This window comes from Impatiens glandulifera, chromosome 4 (assembly GCF_907164915.1).
Source record: "Impatiens glandulifera chromosome 4, dImpGla2.1, whole genome shotgun sequence".
In the NCBI taxonomy this organism is placed as follows: domain Eukaryota; kingdom Viridiplantae; phylum Streptophyta; class Magnoliopsida; order Ericales; family Balsaminaceae; genus Impatiens; species Impatiens glandulifera.
The window spans coordinates 54,007,677-54,025,308 of NC_061865.1; the positions used below are offsets into that span (position 1 = coordinate 54,007,677).

The following is a 17,632-nucleotide window of genomic DNA, read 5'->3' on the forward strand; positions in this document are numbered from 1 at the left end:
TCAAGTCCAACAATCGACTGAAACCAAAATACCGAATAGACCCAAGACGAACTTTCATCGCTACTTTTTCAAAAAATCAGACATCTATCGAAAGCTGAGAACACCCAAAACGAACTTCCATCGTCTACTTCCTCAAAATAAGATATCGATTGAAAAATGAGAAAACCCAAGACGAACTTTTATCGTCTACTTCATAACAAATAAATTAGGCTATCACGACATCTCTTTTCTCTAACTCAAGATCTGACAAAGTATTTGTCACCCATCTTGCCTTGAACGTTGCATACTCAATCAACTTGAACCTCATACTTCTCCTTGAACAAATTAGCTTGCAATCTGCTAGTTTCATGAATCTAAAAACGCCTAGCAATCCAAGAATATTATTTCAATATTCAATATCTCTCTCTTCAATTGTCTTCACACATGCTTCAATATCCTTTCATTTGAATTTATCGAACCTCTCATCTAGCCCCTTTTTCATGACTAGGAATCCCTATTCAAGGTCTCAATCATCCCATTCATCTAATATATAATCCACAATGTATAGACAATTAAGATAGAACAAAAGAAGTAACAAAATCATCACATTCGAATTAACCGAGTCTCCCATCTAGCCCCTTTTTCATGACTAGGAATCCCACTCAAGGTTTTTTATTTATCTTCTCACATGAGTAGATAATGCAATGATTTCTTCTCGGTCGTTTAAGAGTTGCTTTCAAGATGTCTCCACCTCAACTTATAAGTGTCTTTCATTAGTTTTCCTCTTCCTGGTCTTTCATTGATAATATGTGTTAACTAGAATTATTTCAATTCTTAATCATCCGCCAACTCAATGTAATCTTGCAATTTGGCCTAAAGGATTACCATGTCAACATGTCGACAATGTTATCATCGGTAAACACCATACAAATAACAACTTTCCATACTCGATCATGTTTTTGTCAAGTGTAAAAGCACATAATCTCACCACCGTCTTCATCTTGATTAGCTCTTCCAATAAGATGAGGTCATAACCAAAAAGATACAAACTTTTTGGTCCCAAATAAGTCAAATAAAGTGAAAATTAGGCAGACACTTTAAGCCCCAGAAAAACAAACTTTTAGACGTCCAAACCTTGATCCGACCGTTGAAAATGTAGAGGAATGAGTTACCAACCCTCTTGACAAAATCTCAGCGCAATCGAACTCTGTTTGAATCTCCCATCGTCAGTTTGATGAACCCTGTGCGGCTGTAAGCAAAAATCTACTACTAGATTTTCTCTTTGCCTCTCTTTTAATTTGACTTCTTTAATAACCGGTTTTCAAAGAAAAATCTCTCCAAACTTATTTCAGCCGAGAATTTCTTCAAGTCAAATCCCTCTCCATAGTGAAATAATGTCACCCATGTATGTCAAGACAACAATCGGTTATAATAAAACCTCCAACTAATTTTCAATAAGCATGAAGATGTATCGTTTGTTCTCCACATTCTTCTAGCAAAATCCTGCATAGAAAGAATCTAACAAACCATATATATGATTAGTGCATACTTAACTTATACCTTAGAAATTATCATTCTTGGTAGAACCCTTGAGGCATCAATACCCACTTGACAACTTCGCACCAGCACTTACCGGGATTGCCAATCAAAACCTACTCACAAGGTTTGATGCAAATCCAAATTCGGCCTTTATACACATATCAAAGTCACACTCTTGCAAACAAACATTAAAGCCATCTGTTTTAATCAGAAAACCCTTTACATGTTTAAAGAATAATACAGAACACAATCTACAACATCGAATAAGCACTCCACCTTCTTTTTCAACTCCAATTTTCAATCTCCCCATTGACGAATATCAAATTTCTTAGAAGATAAACACAAATCTCCATCTTTGAGAAATTCAAATCAAACAAGCCTTAATATAAATCCAAGATCAAAGCATACAAAGCTTTGAGAATTTGATTAAAATCAAACAAGGCTTTACTTGTGAAAATTGGAATCAAATAGGTCTTAAACCTATTTTATAAAATCAAACGAGACTTAAATAAAAAGTCTTAGTTGAAAAAGTATTAGTTGTTGACCGCTTCAAAGATTCTTGGCTTCTCTATATATATTATATTATATCATAATATAATATCTATTTATATGGAATATATATAGATATATATGGAGATATATATGGAGATATATATTTTTTTTTCTTTTATATTTTAATAGACCATATGTCCCAAATTAAAATAAATCAAAAAAAAATATACCTCATCTTCTTCATTCTGGTATCGTCACCTGCACGGTTGCACCCATTGGCGCCTTCAAGAAGAATAAAAGACCATTGTCTTCTTCTCTCTTCTTCTCAAAACAACATCACCCAAAAATAAGAATTACTTTAACGACCGTTGACATCTTCTTAGCAATTGAAGATTCCGACTCAAATCTTCATAGCGGCTAATTCTTCTACAACCAATGTCGTTTCTCCAATAGCTATCTTCAACAAAAGCACAAATATCCAACAACTTTTTCAATGGTGGTTAGGGTTTCCGTAATATCTTCACAAATAGATTAGGTTAAGCATTCTCAAAACATGCTCTGATACCACTTGTTGAGAAACGATCTAATCTAAACACGCGATAAAAGATGATATAAAGATAAAGTGGTAAAGAATAATAAAAAACACAAGATATAACGAGGTTCGGCCAACAATTCCTACATCCTCGGGGAGTCGTCCATTCTATTGATATTCCATGGAATAATGGTCCAAGTAACCCTAGGTTACAATGTCTCTATTTATAGGAGTACATCAAAAGCCAAAAGACTAAACTACTACTCCTAAGCCCAATAAAAGCTTAAAGCCCAATTACAATATATAAACTCTAATTAAATATGAGCCCAAAACCCAACAGGAGGCTCTTAGAGAAGCGGACATAATTCATTCATTGAGTCGGGTTGAAGCTAAGGAGGCCCGTCTTCAGAACCTTCTGTATATAAGTGAGTGAGGACGAGATTGATGAGATGTACAACAGCTCTCTATGCGTTTCTTAGAGCATGGAAAATGAATGGATTGATTGCATGATTAGAGAAGATTATATAATTTAAACAAGGATCAACTCAAGAAATTTGATACGAACAATTGACAAATCTATAATAAATTCTTAGAGAAACAGAAAGAGGAAGAACGAAAAGAAACACAAAAATTTCAATGTGATGTAAACTATAAAGCTCTTAAGAAAAAAAACAGATCTTACCACAAAAGGACTAAGATTAGTATCAAATTTCAGTCCTTACGACATATTTTGATTCGTTTAGGTAAACCTATCTTCAATTCATTTTCTGTTAGTTTTATTTTGTTGAACTTGTCACCAATATTAGGTAAAATTGAAAGAAAAGTCTTCACAATTCTTTAGAAAGTTGGAAATATATTGTAGATAGGAATATACCATTTAGTAAAAAACATTGTTTTCTTATTACATACCACTATATATTAGTAAACATCCATGTTACATTATTACTATGACACATTACCAATATAAAAGCATCATTAATTAATTATATTATTATTATGGTGGTGATAATACATGGTTGGAGGACTCAATATCACATTAATCAAATCAAAGCTGGTGTAGATGGAATCCAAACAAGATGATCAGCAGGGAAGAAATGACACACGGATGAAGAACCAGGCTCCGTTCCTAACACCTGAAATGCCACATGGGTTTGGCTCCAATTGGAAGTATCCAAGTGGCAAACCGCAACAGCCTCCACTCTATCTCCATTCTCACCCTTTAAAAAGACCTTAAACACTTTGTTTTCGCTCTCTTGATAATGGCAATAGAACACCGCAAAAGGGTAAGGCATGGAATGACAAGGCACGATTTTTGAAGCCACGTCGTATTCAGAGAAATCCATGATCGTGAAGTTTTGGAAAAGAATGTCTGATTTCGTCAGATGAATGGTGGATACGGATTGGATGTTCGAGACATGAATTAATCCAAGGACGCCACGTGCAAAGTCGAGCATGGATTCCAAAGAAGTAGCACATAACTTGGTCTCGCCTATGGCTGGATTTCTCTCACAATCTTTAAGGGTTTCTTCCATGGCTATGGCTTGTGGAGATTGTGGAGAGAAAGAGAAGAATCTAAGAAGGGAAGGAAGCTCTTGAGATGAGAAAGGGAGAGATTCAGCCTCCTTTCTTGGTAAGAAATGAGGAGAGGAAGAAGGGTCCCTTTTAGGAAAGTGGATAGGAATTGTGTTCCCAATCTTAAGATCATCAAAAGTGAAAAACACAATCACCGATGGATCATCCATCATCATGTGATGGCCTTGATGATGGTGGTGATCGTGATGAACTACCATTTCAATATGAGCGTCCGAAACCATTTGATTATGATGATCATCCTCTCCCCCGGAAGATAATTTGATGGATTGACAACTTCCATGAAGAAACTACATAATTGAATAAAAAAATTACTTAGTTGTACATGAATATGGTATAATAAAAAAGTTATATTGTTGAATAAAATATTTACCATGAAAAGAAGAAGATTGAGGAAAACATTCCAAGAACCATGTCTACAACCCATATTTTTTTCTTTTCCAAGATATGGCTAGAAGAATGAAAATTATTGATCATCTTCTGAGTATAAGGCTAATGGGTGATGTATCTTCAAAAGATAGCCAATAATTTAATTGAATGATTATGATGATATTGATATGTTGTTAATAATTAAGGAGTCGACCCTACTATTTTTGTCAATTTCTTTATTTTGTTTTGCCCCATACCATCATGTAATAGGAATCCACTCATTGTTGAGCTGGCTTTATGTTAATTAAGATGAAAAGGAATTAACATAAAAGTTTAAATGAAAACTTAAAAATGTTCAATTAATCAGAAAAAATAATGTGTCAACAAAATTTAACAATATTTTGTTTTGTTAACTTGATCTAAAAAAGTTTATAGAATATTATTATTTTTATTCACTCTTCACCTAAATTTTTATTTATTTAATTCAATCAAACATTTGGTATCAAATAAATATAAACAAAATCACTTGGATATGTTTTTTTACTTTGATAATTTAAAAAATAATTGTGATTCTGACAAAATATTAGTTTTCAAATAATCTAAAATTGTTTAATATTTTGACAATAATATCTATATCTAGCCATTATAGATATAGGTGAATAACAATTATATCTCAACATTTTTTAGTTTTCATTAATGATATCTCAAATGAAATTAATATGTATATATATAGAAAAAATTGATATATTATTTATAATTTTTTGAGATAATTTTTTTTTTGTAAGCTGATCTTGAATTCACAATATTAGTGACATAGATGGTATAACAACTGGATGTGACCAAATATAATGACAATTTATTTCCTCAAATACCAAAAGAGATGATCTTACTAAAAAACTTGCAAAAAAGTATATCTTTAGTTGGAAGAATGATTACTTTAGATGCTCAGCCATGTTATGGGCTGCCGGATGGGAGGACATCAATGGCCTCTCCTCTTTTTTGGAAATATCTCCCCTATTCAGATCATGTCAAGGAGGGCATTACCCCGGGTTTGCACCTGCTAGAGTTGTTTCGGTTGGCGTATCGAGATTGACAACTAAATTGTTAAGCTTTTTTTTTTTGTTGATCCTAATGTTTGTTATTAAAAGATTTTTTTTATGTTATTTTAAATTGAAGGAAGCCCCCTTTGTCGCCAGCTTTGGCGACACAAAGCTTTTAATGATTTTGATCTCATCATGTTATATTTGTGAGTTGGTTCTTGAGTTCACACAACAAAAATACATTTTGGCGACGCTTAAAACTACTTTTACCGATGAATAAAAGCGCCGTGTAAAAATATTACCGACGCTTAATTATGCGTCGCCGAAATTCGGTTTGGAGTTGGTCTAGCGACCCTTATGTATACGCCGGTAATATAATTATTAGTGCCGCCAAACCTACGTGTTGTTTAGCGTTTTTAGCTTCCTATTTTTCTGGCTGAAAATCTAGATCATGATCCATTTTTTTAGTTGTTCTTATCATTCATTTCAAACGAAGACTTTTGGTTTAATATTTTATGTACTTTCCCACCTCCTTTAACTTACTCCTCTAAATTATGTGTACAATTATTGTATTATAATAACTACCTCACTTTAATATATGAAAATTACATATGAATGAAGAAAGATCACTTTAATATTATAATTATAAGATCTATATGCTAGATTCACCATAATGAGCCAAACTTTAAATTAAACCAAATCTATATATCTCGGATTAAGACTAGATTGTTTTTTATCCTCTTCTCAAAAATATAATTATTTATTAATAATAATCACTATTTATTAAACAATGTTATTTTTTTTTAACGAAATTCATTTCATTGCCAAAATGTCGATCACAAAAAATGAAAAAAAAGGACAAATTAAAGCAATTAGCAACAAAATAAAATAATGTTATTTTAAGTAAATCTAATATGAAATTGATAGATTAATAATACTTGGTTGTCCCAAAACTAAATTAGATTTAATATTATTTAATATAAAAATATTTTTATAAAAAAAACTCTAGCCAAACAAAGAATTGACCCACCATGCAAGATAAGCTGTCGTTAGATTTATTGCTTTCTTGGGACGATCTACATAATTTATAATAGAACCACGTGAAAAAAACTGCATGCAATTTAATAATAATATTAATAATAATAATAATTATAATAATACATGTGATGTCATTATCTTCTATTATTATCTTTTGTTTATTTATTTATTTTGCTAAAAGGATGTCATTATCTAACTACTACTAATTTTGTATGTGAAATATAATAAGAGGACTGGGGTCGATGACCACGGTTTATTTGACACTTTATTAAATAAAAATAGTCTAATTATATGACATTATTTTTCAATATTAATAGATATTGATCACATGTCTTAATATTTAAAAATATATTCAGACAACAATTTTTCTGGTCTTTGTTGTGTAGCCATCAGAATTATATATATATGGAATAGAATAACCTATATAATCAAAAACATCATGATGAATTCACAGATATATCTTGGAGAAGCCAAATGAATAATTGAGACTGGGTGTAACCCTTGTCAAAAATATCAAACTAAAATTTGCCTTTGGTGATGCCCCAGGATTAACGGTCAACTATCACAATTATAATCCGTTCTACAGTTTTCCATCTGAATTGCATATAGGTGGTACTTGAACACTAATAAACATAATTAAATATATAATATAATTAATATATTTATATATTTAATTTTAAGATTTTTTTTATATTATTATGTATTTTTAATATATTATATATAACTATCATTTTATATAAATTGTCCTAAACAATTTTAATTGTATAAAAAAATTATTACAAACGGTGTCCCGTGAGGATGCCATGAAACCGAACAGATAGGAATTATATTAAAAAAATTCTTAAAATAGAACGGGCAGAATGGTAAATGTACTTTTTACTCCGATACGTCTCACTGTCATCCCTATTAAAATAGAGGTAAACATTGTTAAGATAAAAAATAAATGGTTGGTCTTGGTAGGGTTCAAGAGATACTTATTGTATGCCCTGTGTTAATTAAAAAATCAAACTAGAGAAATATTATGTGAACAAAGACACTTCTCCCAACTTATGGTATACAAAGCTTCACGTGATCTGAATATGAAGACTCGAATTCATGACCCTAAGTCTTAGATGAAAAAGAAGACCCAAAATTTTGTGAGCTATGAATCCCCACAAAACTTAAAGTTGTACCTAATTATTACTCTTAATAATTAAGTTATCAATCATTCAACTATAAATCTATGATATATATTGTTGATATTTTGTTTTCGATAAATTTAGATATAATTTTATTATTTACTAATTATTTTTTATAAACGAATAAAATCGATCTTCTAACTGATCAAACCAAATCGATCAATAAACTAAAATTTGAGAATTTTTCAAACTAAATTTAATCATCTAGTTGTGCATATGAATACAAAACGAATGAATCAAACCGCTCACATGCATATATACATTTTCTGGACCAATTTCTACAACTGAAATTATTTAACATTGAAAAAACATACTCAGTTATCTATATATTTTGTCCATTTCATAACCAATAATTGGAAGTAAAATTAACATTAAGAATCCTATGATTCATCATTTATTTTATTAATTTGTACGTCCTTTTCATCAGATGTATGACTAATTGGACGTAAAATCATTAATAATCCTATGATTCATCATTTGCTTACATGGTCCTTATTAAAATTGTTTAATTATCGGCTAGATTTGACCTAACTTGATTAAGATATTTAAGTAAATTTTATATATATATTAATAAATAGTCTTTGATTGAATGTTGGTTAACCTTTCATTTAAATTATGATGTGAGGTTTTTTCTAAGTAAGCCAGGAAGTTTTATACAAATTGGAAAAACTGATTTATATGAAAGTGAACATTCTGATAAAAAAAAAAATTACTAGTTAATCACCAATAAATGTAAACAACTAAGTCGAATTTGACGTAAAATTTTGAGATCTCAATATATATTTTGACTGATAGCAACTTAATTAAAATGAGAATGATGAATCAATGTTATAATGTTATAATAGCCCCTCTGAAAAATAAATTATGATATAAAATAATAAATATTTTTAAAGTTCTATTTTTCTTTCTATTTATTTTATTTTATAAAAAATGATAATACAATGATATTATGAAATGGATAGTTGTTTAAGTGTATATAGCGACAAAAGCATAACACTTATCTATGAAAATCAATAAAAAAAAACATTTAATGTGTGCAAAATTTTCCAAAAGTACAATGAGATTTCCGATAAATTGAACCTCATATAATGTCAATGTGAGCATTATGAAGAATTCGCAACGGTCATTTGAGATTGTTGAAAGTTCTGCGATTTCTCTCTAGTAAAATTATCCACCAGAAAATAATAGGGATATAGCCCCATTATCTTAGACCCTCAAATCTAGCCACCTCATTTTACGTTTCCCAATACGTATCAATGGTTCTCGGCATAACCCAATAAATACCAGTAATGCTCCAAAGAAGACTCAAAATACCAGCGACTCCCTCACCATGTAAAGGAATATGAGTGGTCATCTCCACCTAATTAAGACACAAACTATATTAGTTTATTTGGTCAAGAACTGACACTGAGGTGATGAATGAATAAATAAAGTGTCTGGAAAAGTGAGTTAGAAGTTAAACTCTAAAACAAAAGGAAACTTGGGGTTTGAGTTAAATGGTAGAAAAAGTATTTTTAACGACCAACATTATCCACGACGACCATACGCCGTGGTTAATATTTTTATTAGTGTCGGCGATCTATACGCCGTGGTTAATAATTATTATTAGTGTCGGCTATGTAACGACCACATTAATAAGTATTATTAACCACAGATTTCATTGTATTCGCCGTGGCTAATGTTTTGGTTTTCCCGCCACACTCCCGTCATTATTATTAGTCACGGTTTTATGATGAACTCCGTGTCTAGATGTCATTTTCCCCGCATTTTTTTAGAGAAAATTAATAACCACGGCAATAGCATAAAGTCGTGATTAATAAATTACATTTCTCTCTAAGCCGTGATTTCTCTCTAAATTTTTTATTCACTTTCTAATATATTTCTTCACGGTTCAATCATCAAAGTTCTGATTGTGACTTCATTACATGGTATTAGAGCTTTGGTAACATTGATGAAGAAAGTATCGTTGTTATTCGATATGGATAGTGGTGGTCGTGTAGCTGGACTCGGTTTGGAGTTGTTAAACCAGAACAACTACCGGATATGGAAAACCTGTATGGAATCGTACCTGGTTGGGGAAGATTTGTGGGACATCGTCGTAGACGATGATGATGTAGCTCCTTAGGATGTTGCTGAAAATGCGGAAGCATTGAAGAAGCTGAAGAGACTCAATGCAAAGGAAAATTTTGTGTTGAAGAGGTCAATCTCCCACAATCTGTTTGAACACATCATCGGCTGTGGATCTGCTGGTGAGATCTGGAAAACGCTTGATCGTCTTTTCAACAAGATGAACAAGGCTCGTCTCCAGATGCTTGAAAACGAGTTGGCAGCCGCAAAACAAATTGGATCTGTCTCGGAGTTCTTTCTTAAGGTAAAGAACGTATGCTCATAAATTTCTTTATTGAACCCAGATGAGAAAATCTCATAGGCTCGAACAAAGAGGCATATTATTCGATGACTTCGACCTGAATATACACCATTCATCACCTCGATTCAAGGTTGGGCTCAACAACCTTCACTCGAGGAGTTTGAAAATCTCTTGTCATCTCAAGAGTCGTTGGACGCATAAATGGCTGGAACGAGTATAAAGGAGGAGTCGAACAATGCGTTTTTCGTAAAGAAATCGAGCTGGAAAAAGGGAAAGTCGAAGGAAGAAATAGGCCAGGATTCTTCAAATATTCTAAAAAACTCCCTTAAGTGGCATAAAAAGAGAACTCTCCTGTCTTGAGACCCCACAACAGAATGGGATAGCCGAAAGGAAGATTCGACACCTTATAGAGACTTGTAAGTCTTTGTTGCATATGAAGAATATATCAGAGCAGTTATGGGCAGAAGACATGAGTTGTACTGCTCATGTTATCAATCGAGTTCCGCTTAGCCCAAATGAGTTCAAATCTCCATTCGAGATGCTTTTTGGTTTTAAGACAAATGTTAAGCATTTTCGAGTTTTTGGATCTACTTGTTATGTCCATATTCTAGACTTGAGAAGGAGCAAATTGGATGCAAAGGCATTCAAATGCGTGTTCGTCAGCTATGAGTAGAGAAGGAAAGGGTGACGGTGTATGGATCCATCAACCCACAAATGCACTGTGTCAACAGATGTTGTTTTCGACGAAATTTCTTCGTACTACATGAAGGATGTTGAAGAAACCGTTTAGACTAATCTTCTCATTCTCACGTCTACGGGAAACTCCTGTAGTAGTGATAATAGTGACAGGGGGAGCCCTGACTTAGTTCAAGATACTTCAGTCGATGAAGGAGCAAAAGTGAAAGGTTACTAGGAAGTCCACATCAGGAAGAATCAAGTCAACAACAGAATGAGGAATCTCGACCAAAAAGAAACATTATAAGGCCTTATCGATTTAGGGATGATAATTTTGTAACAACCTTATCTTGTTTCTTGGCAAACGCAATAGACAACGAGGAACCCACTTCTTATAATGAAGCAAAGAATGTCAAGGAATTGGTGGTAGCAATGGAGGAGGAAATGCATGATCTCAAGTAGAATGAGACATGGGACGTCGTTCCGAAGTCTCTTGATACTCAAACAGTCACATTTAAGTGGGTGTATCGAATCAAGAGAAATGCTGATGGAAGTATAGATCGATACAAAGCTAGATTGGTCGCTCGAGGATTCTCATAGTAGTATGGAGAAGATTACGAGGAGACCTTCAGCCCAGTTGTGAAGATGATGTCAATTCGCACTGTGTTGGCCTTAGCAACAAGTTCTCGATGGAAATTGTGGCAATTAGATGTCAAGAATACATTTCTCTATGGAGAACTTGATCGTCCAATATATATGGAACAACCACCTGGATTCGAGAAGACTGGTGGTCCCTAGTTGGTCTATAGACTTAAGAAGACACTATATGGATTAAAGCAAGCCCCGCGTGCTTAGTATGGAAAGATTGCAGAATATCTTCAATTTTGTGGGTACAAGGCTTCAGAATCCGACTCAAGTCTATTTATAAAGAAGAGTCAAAGACATATGGTGGTGGTGCTTCTTTATGTGGATGATATAATCTTGATGTGTAGTAACTATGATGAGGTTGCTCGTCTACAAGATGAGCTATCGCTTCTCTTTGAGATGAAGAAGCTTGGTGAACTTGGAACTTTCCTTGGTTTACAAATCGAAAGTTTTGAGAAAGGTTTATTTGTATCGCAGATCAACTACGCAAAGAAGTTGGTAGAAAACTTTGGTACGATTCATGGAAAAAACAGCTATACTCCTCTCGACGTAAATCTTAGACTCAGTCGAGACAAAGGAACATGTCTACCAGATCCTCGTCCTTATCGTGCTCTTATGGGAAGTCTGATTTATCTAACTATAACAATGTCTGACATTGCTTATGCAGTTGGAGTGGTGAGTCGATACATGCAGGAGCCAAGGAAATCACACCTCGAAGAAGCGAAGAAAATTTTGAAGTATATTAATACATCACTAGATATTGGTCTATTATACGAAAAAGATGCAAAATTTGTCTTGCAAAGATATGCACATGCTGACTTTGTTGGAGATCGAGACGATCGAAGGTCCACATCTGGGTTTGTTTTTCTTTGTGGAAACACTAGAATATCTTGGAGTAGTAGGAAATAAGGATCAGTATCCTTGTCTACAACAGAAGCGGAATACAAAGCATCAACTCACGCAACACAAGAGGGCATATGGCTTCGTAGACTCTGGGAGGATTTTCATGTCAAGTTTGATCAGTCGATTCCTATCCATGGAGATAATTTGAGTGTTATTAAATTGACTTCAAATCCTGTGTTTTATGCGATGACAAAACACATTGAGTTGGAGCATCACTTTATTCGTGAAAAAGTACTAGAGGGAATCATTGAGATGGTTGCAGTAAGGAGTGAAGACAATGTTGCGGATATTTTCACAAAAGCACTTTCTTAAAGGTCATTTCGAAGATCTACGATCTAAGTTGTGACTAGTTAATCGGACATCACTATAAGGGGAGTGTTAGAAATTAAAGTAATAATTAAAGAATCTTTTTGTTATTCAAGAGTCTCTTGGATTGTTCAAGCCTCTTGGTCTTATCTCTAGTAATGAGACTCTTCATTTCTCTTAGTTAATGTCTAAGTTATGTTTTTATTTTATATAAGGTTGTATTTGTGTTCTTATTTCAATAAGTTCAATAGACAAATTTTCATTCAAGATTATTTTCATTCTCTAAATTTTCTATTCACTTTATAATATATTTCTTCACGGTTTGATCATCGAAGTCCTGATTGTGACTTCGTTACAGTTCATTTTTTTTTTCAGTTATAGATGAATTGTAATTGGATAAATCTCGGTTTGGAAATTATTATAATTCCAATTTCTCGTATTTATGGTGCATTTGTTTACTGAATTATTTTGATTTTTTTCTTCTATTGAGAGTATAATTATATTTGATGTTAATATAAAAATCTTTTCTTGGTATAAAAGATTTTGTAAAAGATCGTGCTCCACTTGACAAATGAAGTTCTAAGCTAATTAATTTTGTCTCTATTTTATGCGTCGCTGTATCTTTTATCAATCCCTTCTTTCGACGCTAAATTTAGCGACGGTAAACATTTTAGCAACAATTATGAGAGCCGAAAAATTCTTTTTAAGCGTCGGTTAAAAATTATGAAAACTATGTATAATTGAGAATTTAAGTATATTGTATACATCATAAATAAGTAATAACAATATTATTGTTGTAATTAAATAAGTAATACTAAATATGTCTTTAGAAAGCTTAGAAGTGGTAGTTTTAACTCTGTATTCCTAAAAAATTCACACTTGACAATCTCTATATAACCGCTAGTTTCTCAAAATTAAAAAAATAATAATAATAATTTGCTATCACACCCTTTTTCTCACTAATCATATAATTTTATTACTTCATCAATAAATAAATATTAAATGAATTAGAGTTACAACTGAAATAATAAATAAATTAAAAAATAAAACAAACTGACTGTTGCTCAACATTTTTTAACCCATGCCATATCTTATGGTTTGCTTTTGGAGCAATGTGAAATAAAAGTGAAGGAGTATATGTTTAAATGAGAAATTGAGAAAGTTATTGTTTACAAATAAGTGGTGTACATAAAAAGTGTGAAAAATTACAAATTTTAATAATGCCATATAATAATTACTACATTGTGCTATGGGTCCTTTATTGATGACATATATGACTTTATAATCTTGTCTTCTTCCCTCATTATTATTATTTTTTAATGTGTTATATTTTTTTTTTATCAATTTGTTTAAATCAATACATTTGAATGATTGGAAATGTGTTGGAAAAAATAAATAATGCATAGTGTCTATTAAAAAATAATTTTTATTTTATGTTATTATGTACTTGTTTCGAATTCACCGAATTCAAATTTCATTTTCGATTTTCCAATCGATTTTCAAAACAATTTGTATTCAAATACGGTTTTCTAGTTGGGTTTCAACTCGAAAACCAAAAGAAAAATCAAATTCATTATTTATTATTTATTTTATTATATATAATATATAATAATTTCTCCTTCATTCTCTAAACCTAATTACTTAAGCGTCATCCTCATATATATTCTCTAAACATAATATTTTTTCTATTCTCTAACCTAATCAAATAATTTCTCTAGCCTCCTCATCTTTATTCTTTTAACTCAATTCTTCGATCGCCACCTCCCTCTTTCATCTATATTCTCATATGAAAGAGTCATCGGGCTACAAAGCTTGAATCTACCTAATCTCGTTATCTCTCGAACTTCTTTTTTGTCAAGACTTTTAATTCTTGATCTATCTCCGTCGTTCAACACCTATTTCGAATTCAATATCTATCTCCGTCGTTCAACATCTATCTATTCCGTTCAACATCTTAATTCAAATTTTGTTTTGAAATATTAGAATAATTTGAATTCAAAATTTGAAAATAAAAGATAAAAGAAAATCGAATTCGAATTATTCAAAATTCAAATCGAATATCAAATTCGAATTCGGATCGGTTTTATTAAAATTTATTCGAAATTGGTTCGATTTTCAAATTGACTAAAAAATAAAAATAAGAAATCCGAAAAACCAAACTGAAAAATTCGAATAACCCAAAAACTGAACCAAACACCCTATGCCACCGTCGGTACAAGTTATGCCTACCCCAAATTGTGAATATATATATTTTTTAATTATCTAATTAATTAATTATATATTATAAGTTATAATATTTATTCATCTATTCTTATTCCTATTTTTCTGTCATGTTATTATTGTATTTTTTTTTTTTTATAATTTATTTTATTAATATTTGAATATATATTATGAGTTTGTATACCTATTTATTATATTTATATATTTAATTTAAGTATATATTATATTTTTAAAAGTTATTTATAACTAGTCTAATTGTTTTAATTTTTTATTTTGCATTGGTCATCCCATCTTAGTCCGCTATTTATGTTAAGGGTGCGGTTACGTTCCTTCAATGAAAAAGTATTCTATTCGATTTTGATATCAATCTTCTATTTGTTATTTGTCGATAAATAGTTTTGCAATCAAATGTCTAAATCAACAAACTAAACCCATAAAGGATATACTTATCTTGATAAGACTGTAGCGATTCCAAACAACATCGATCATGTCCCCTGCTGGTTGATCTAGAATTCCACCCCTAGATCGTTTTTTATTACATCATACCTCAATTCAGAAATAACAACAAGCAAATGGGACCATCATCTTTGTCTGGGTTTTTTTTTATTTTATCTCGAACCCTTCTGGGCTCTAAATAATTTAGCTTTTTATTTAAAATTAAGTTACGATATTATTTGTCATAAATTAGTTAAAAAGAGCGCAATATAATGCTCGACAATAAAAAAAATCAATAAAAATTGAGAAAATTACTAAAAAAGAAAATCATTTCTAGGCCCTAAAAAACACGTGAATCAAGATCATGGCTAAAATTTAAAATTTACTTGGAATAATTTTTTTTTATAAAATCTATCCAGCTAGAATATTAATAATATCAAGCAAACAAACAAAATATACATAATTTATTGTCGCTAAATTTTAACGACGAAAAAATTATTAATAACGACGATATTTTCCCGACTGTATTGTCATTTACATACAAAATATTTAGGGCTACCCTTAATGATGTTGTTATGTATAAAATCCTTCATTTTCGCTAATGTTTTATTCGCCTTTTCAATTTTTTCTCAATATTTTCAAAATTTTCCACTTATTCCTGTTCAGTATTATCTTTTCACCTCGTGAACGAACTGTATGTTTCAAAGCTTACCTTTGTTGTGAATGTGTGCAAGCCATTCTTGAACCTCCCCCTCCACGAGCATATGGCTAGACATGGCCGATCTTAGTGTAAGCCCAACTAACCTTAGGCTAGGGCATACCTATATCCCAGGTAGCCAAATAGAGATTTTAAAACTAAAGAAGTGAGGAGATTAGTATTATTAGAATTTAAATAAACCATTCATATATTTAATTAGTACTAGTTGCTTAATTTTTATTTTTATTTTTATTTTTTTTTTGAAAAAACGACATAGCGTCAATTAAATAAAAAAGCACAAAAGGGTAAAGGAGTTACATGAGTTCAAAGGAAATCGGAGTAATGAAGGATAACAATGAATAATGAAAGATTACAAATGACAAATGAGAATTGAGAATTAAAGTGTAATAAAATTAGTGGTGAATGTGACTTTCTCGTAAACGATGTTCTAATTTTGATAGATTAACCAATTTTTCTCGCCTGTGGGAATACACTTCCATGTTCGGATGAGAGAGTTGTCATTGGTGATGATATTGTTCCAGACGGTATCCGCATTATTGTTGCGGACTCTTGAGAAGGTTCTAGCATTCCCCTCCATCCAAATGTGATAAACAATATTGGCAAAGAAACACTTGAAGGTATTGGAGCTGAAGTCGTTGCCTTTGGTCTTGGTGATGGCGAGGTCCTTGATGTCGGACCATTCGTTTGAGAAGCTGAGGAGGCCCATTGATGCGAAGAATTTGCGCCAAAGTAAGGAGACAAAAGGGCAGTTCCCAAGGAGGTGTTCAATGAACTCCTCATTTCCCAAGAAAATCCACAAATGAAAGGTCTTCTTTTGATCTAATCATGGATATCCCCAGTCTTCTTGAAATGTCTTGGGTTCGAGTCTGTCAAGTAACAAATTCTACGCGTAGTTAAATGGTTAATTGTGTTTGCAGATTATGTGCTTAATTAACTCTTTTGTGCTTCCTTGATATGATTTTGCAAAGTTGTATTAATGGATATGATATTATGAAAACCATAATATATTTTCAAAACAAAAAATCTTCAATAGGAAAAGAAATAAAACAAACCCATGCATCTAACAACATAAAATTAAAAACCAACAACTATTTCATTCTAAGCTATATCTTATTAACAAATAATTTGGAAAAACAATTTTAAAAAGGAAACAATTTTGAAAACAAAAATGGAGTGTTAAATAATTATTCCCCATTTTGTATTTTTCCATTTAGATTCTAATAACAATAAATTAAAAAATCTTTAAAAATTTATTTTCAAACAGTTTCAACTGTGAAAATTATATCCGTGTTTTCTTATGTTTGGATGGAAACACTTAAATCAACCTCTTGAACTAATTTGGGTCTTGTTTGAATAAAAACAAGATTACAAATTTATTTGAAAATATTTATTTTTGAGAAATATATAATTAGCTTATTAATTTATATGAAATAATATTTTAAAATATACTTTAATTATATATATAAATATTAACAAATATGTTTGGAACATTCAATTAAAGAAAAAATTTTAAAAAATAAAATGGAGTACATAATTGTTCCCTTACTGGAATTTTGGCTTGAGATTATAATAGCAGTAAATTCACTACTTTTAAAATTTACATTG

General features: G+C 31.4%; 2 protein-coding genes across 2 annotated transcripts; one reads left to right on the top strand and one right to left on the bottom strand.

The window, feature by feature from the left end:
• Positions 1-3,504: 3,504 nt before the first annotated feature.
• Positions 3,505-4,419, bottom strand: LOC124936738 (BURP domain-containing protein BNM2A-like). The gene has a single exon (XM_047477257.1). It carries the CDS (start codon positions 4,354-4,356, stop codon positions 3,583-3,585), a length of 774 nt encoding a protein of 257 aa, XP_047333213.1. The 5' UTR covers positions 4,357-4,419; the 3' UTR covers positions 3,505-3,582.
• A 7,326-nt stretch (positions 4,420-11,745) lies between these two features.
• On the top strand, positions 11,746-12,354 carry LOC124935396 (uncharacterized mitochondrial protein AtMg00810-like). The gene has a single exon (XM_047475832.1). The coding sequence runs from the start codon at positions 11,746-11,748 to the stop codon at positions 12,352-12,354; it is 609 nt and encodes a 202-aa protein (XP_047331788.1).
• The last annotated feature ends 5,278 nt before the right edge of the window (positions 12,355-17,632 follow it).

Excerpts from the sequence above, each read along its gene's own strand:
- LOC124936738 (XM_047477257.1), bottom strand. The coding sequence starts at position 4,356 with ATGGTTTCGGACGCTCATATTGAAATGGTAGTTCATCACGATCACCAC.
- LOC124935396 (XM_047475832.1), top strand. The coding sequence starts at position 11,746 with ATGGTGGTGGTGCTTCTTTATGTGGATGATATAATCTTGATGTGTAGT.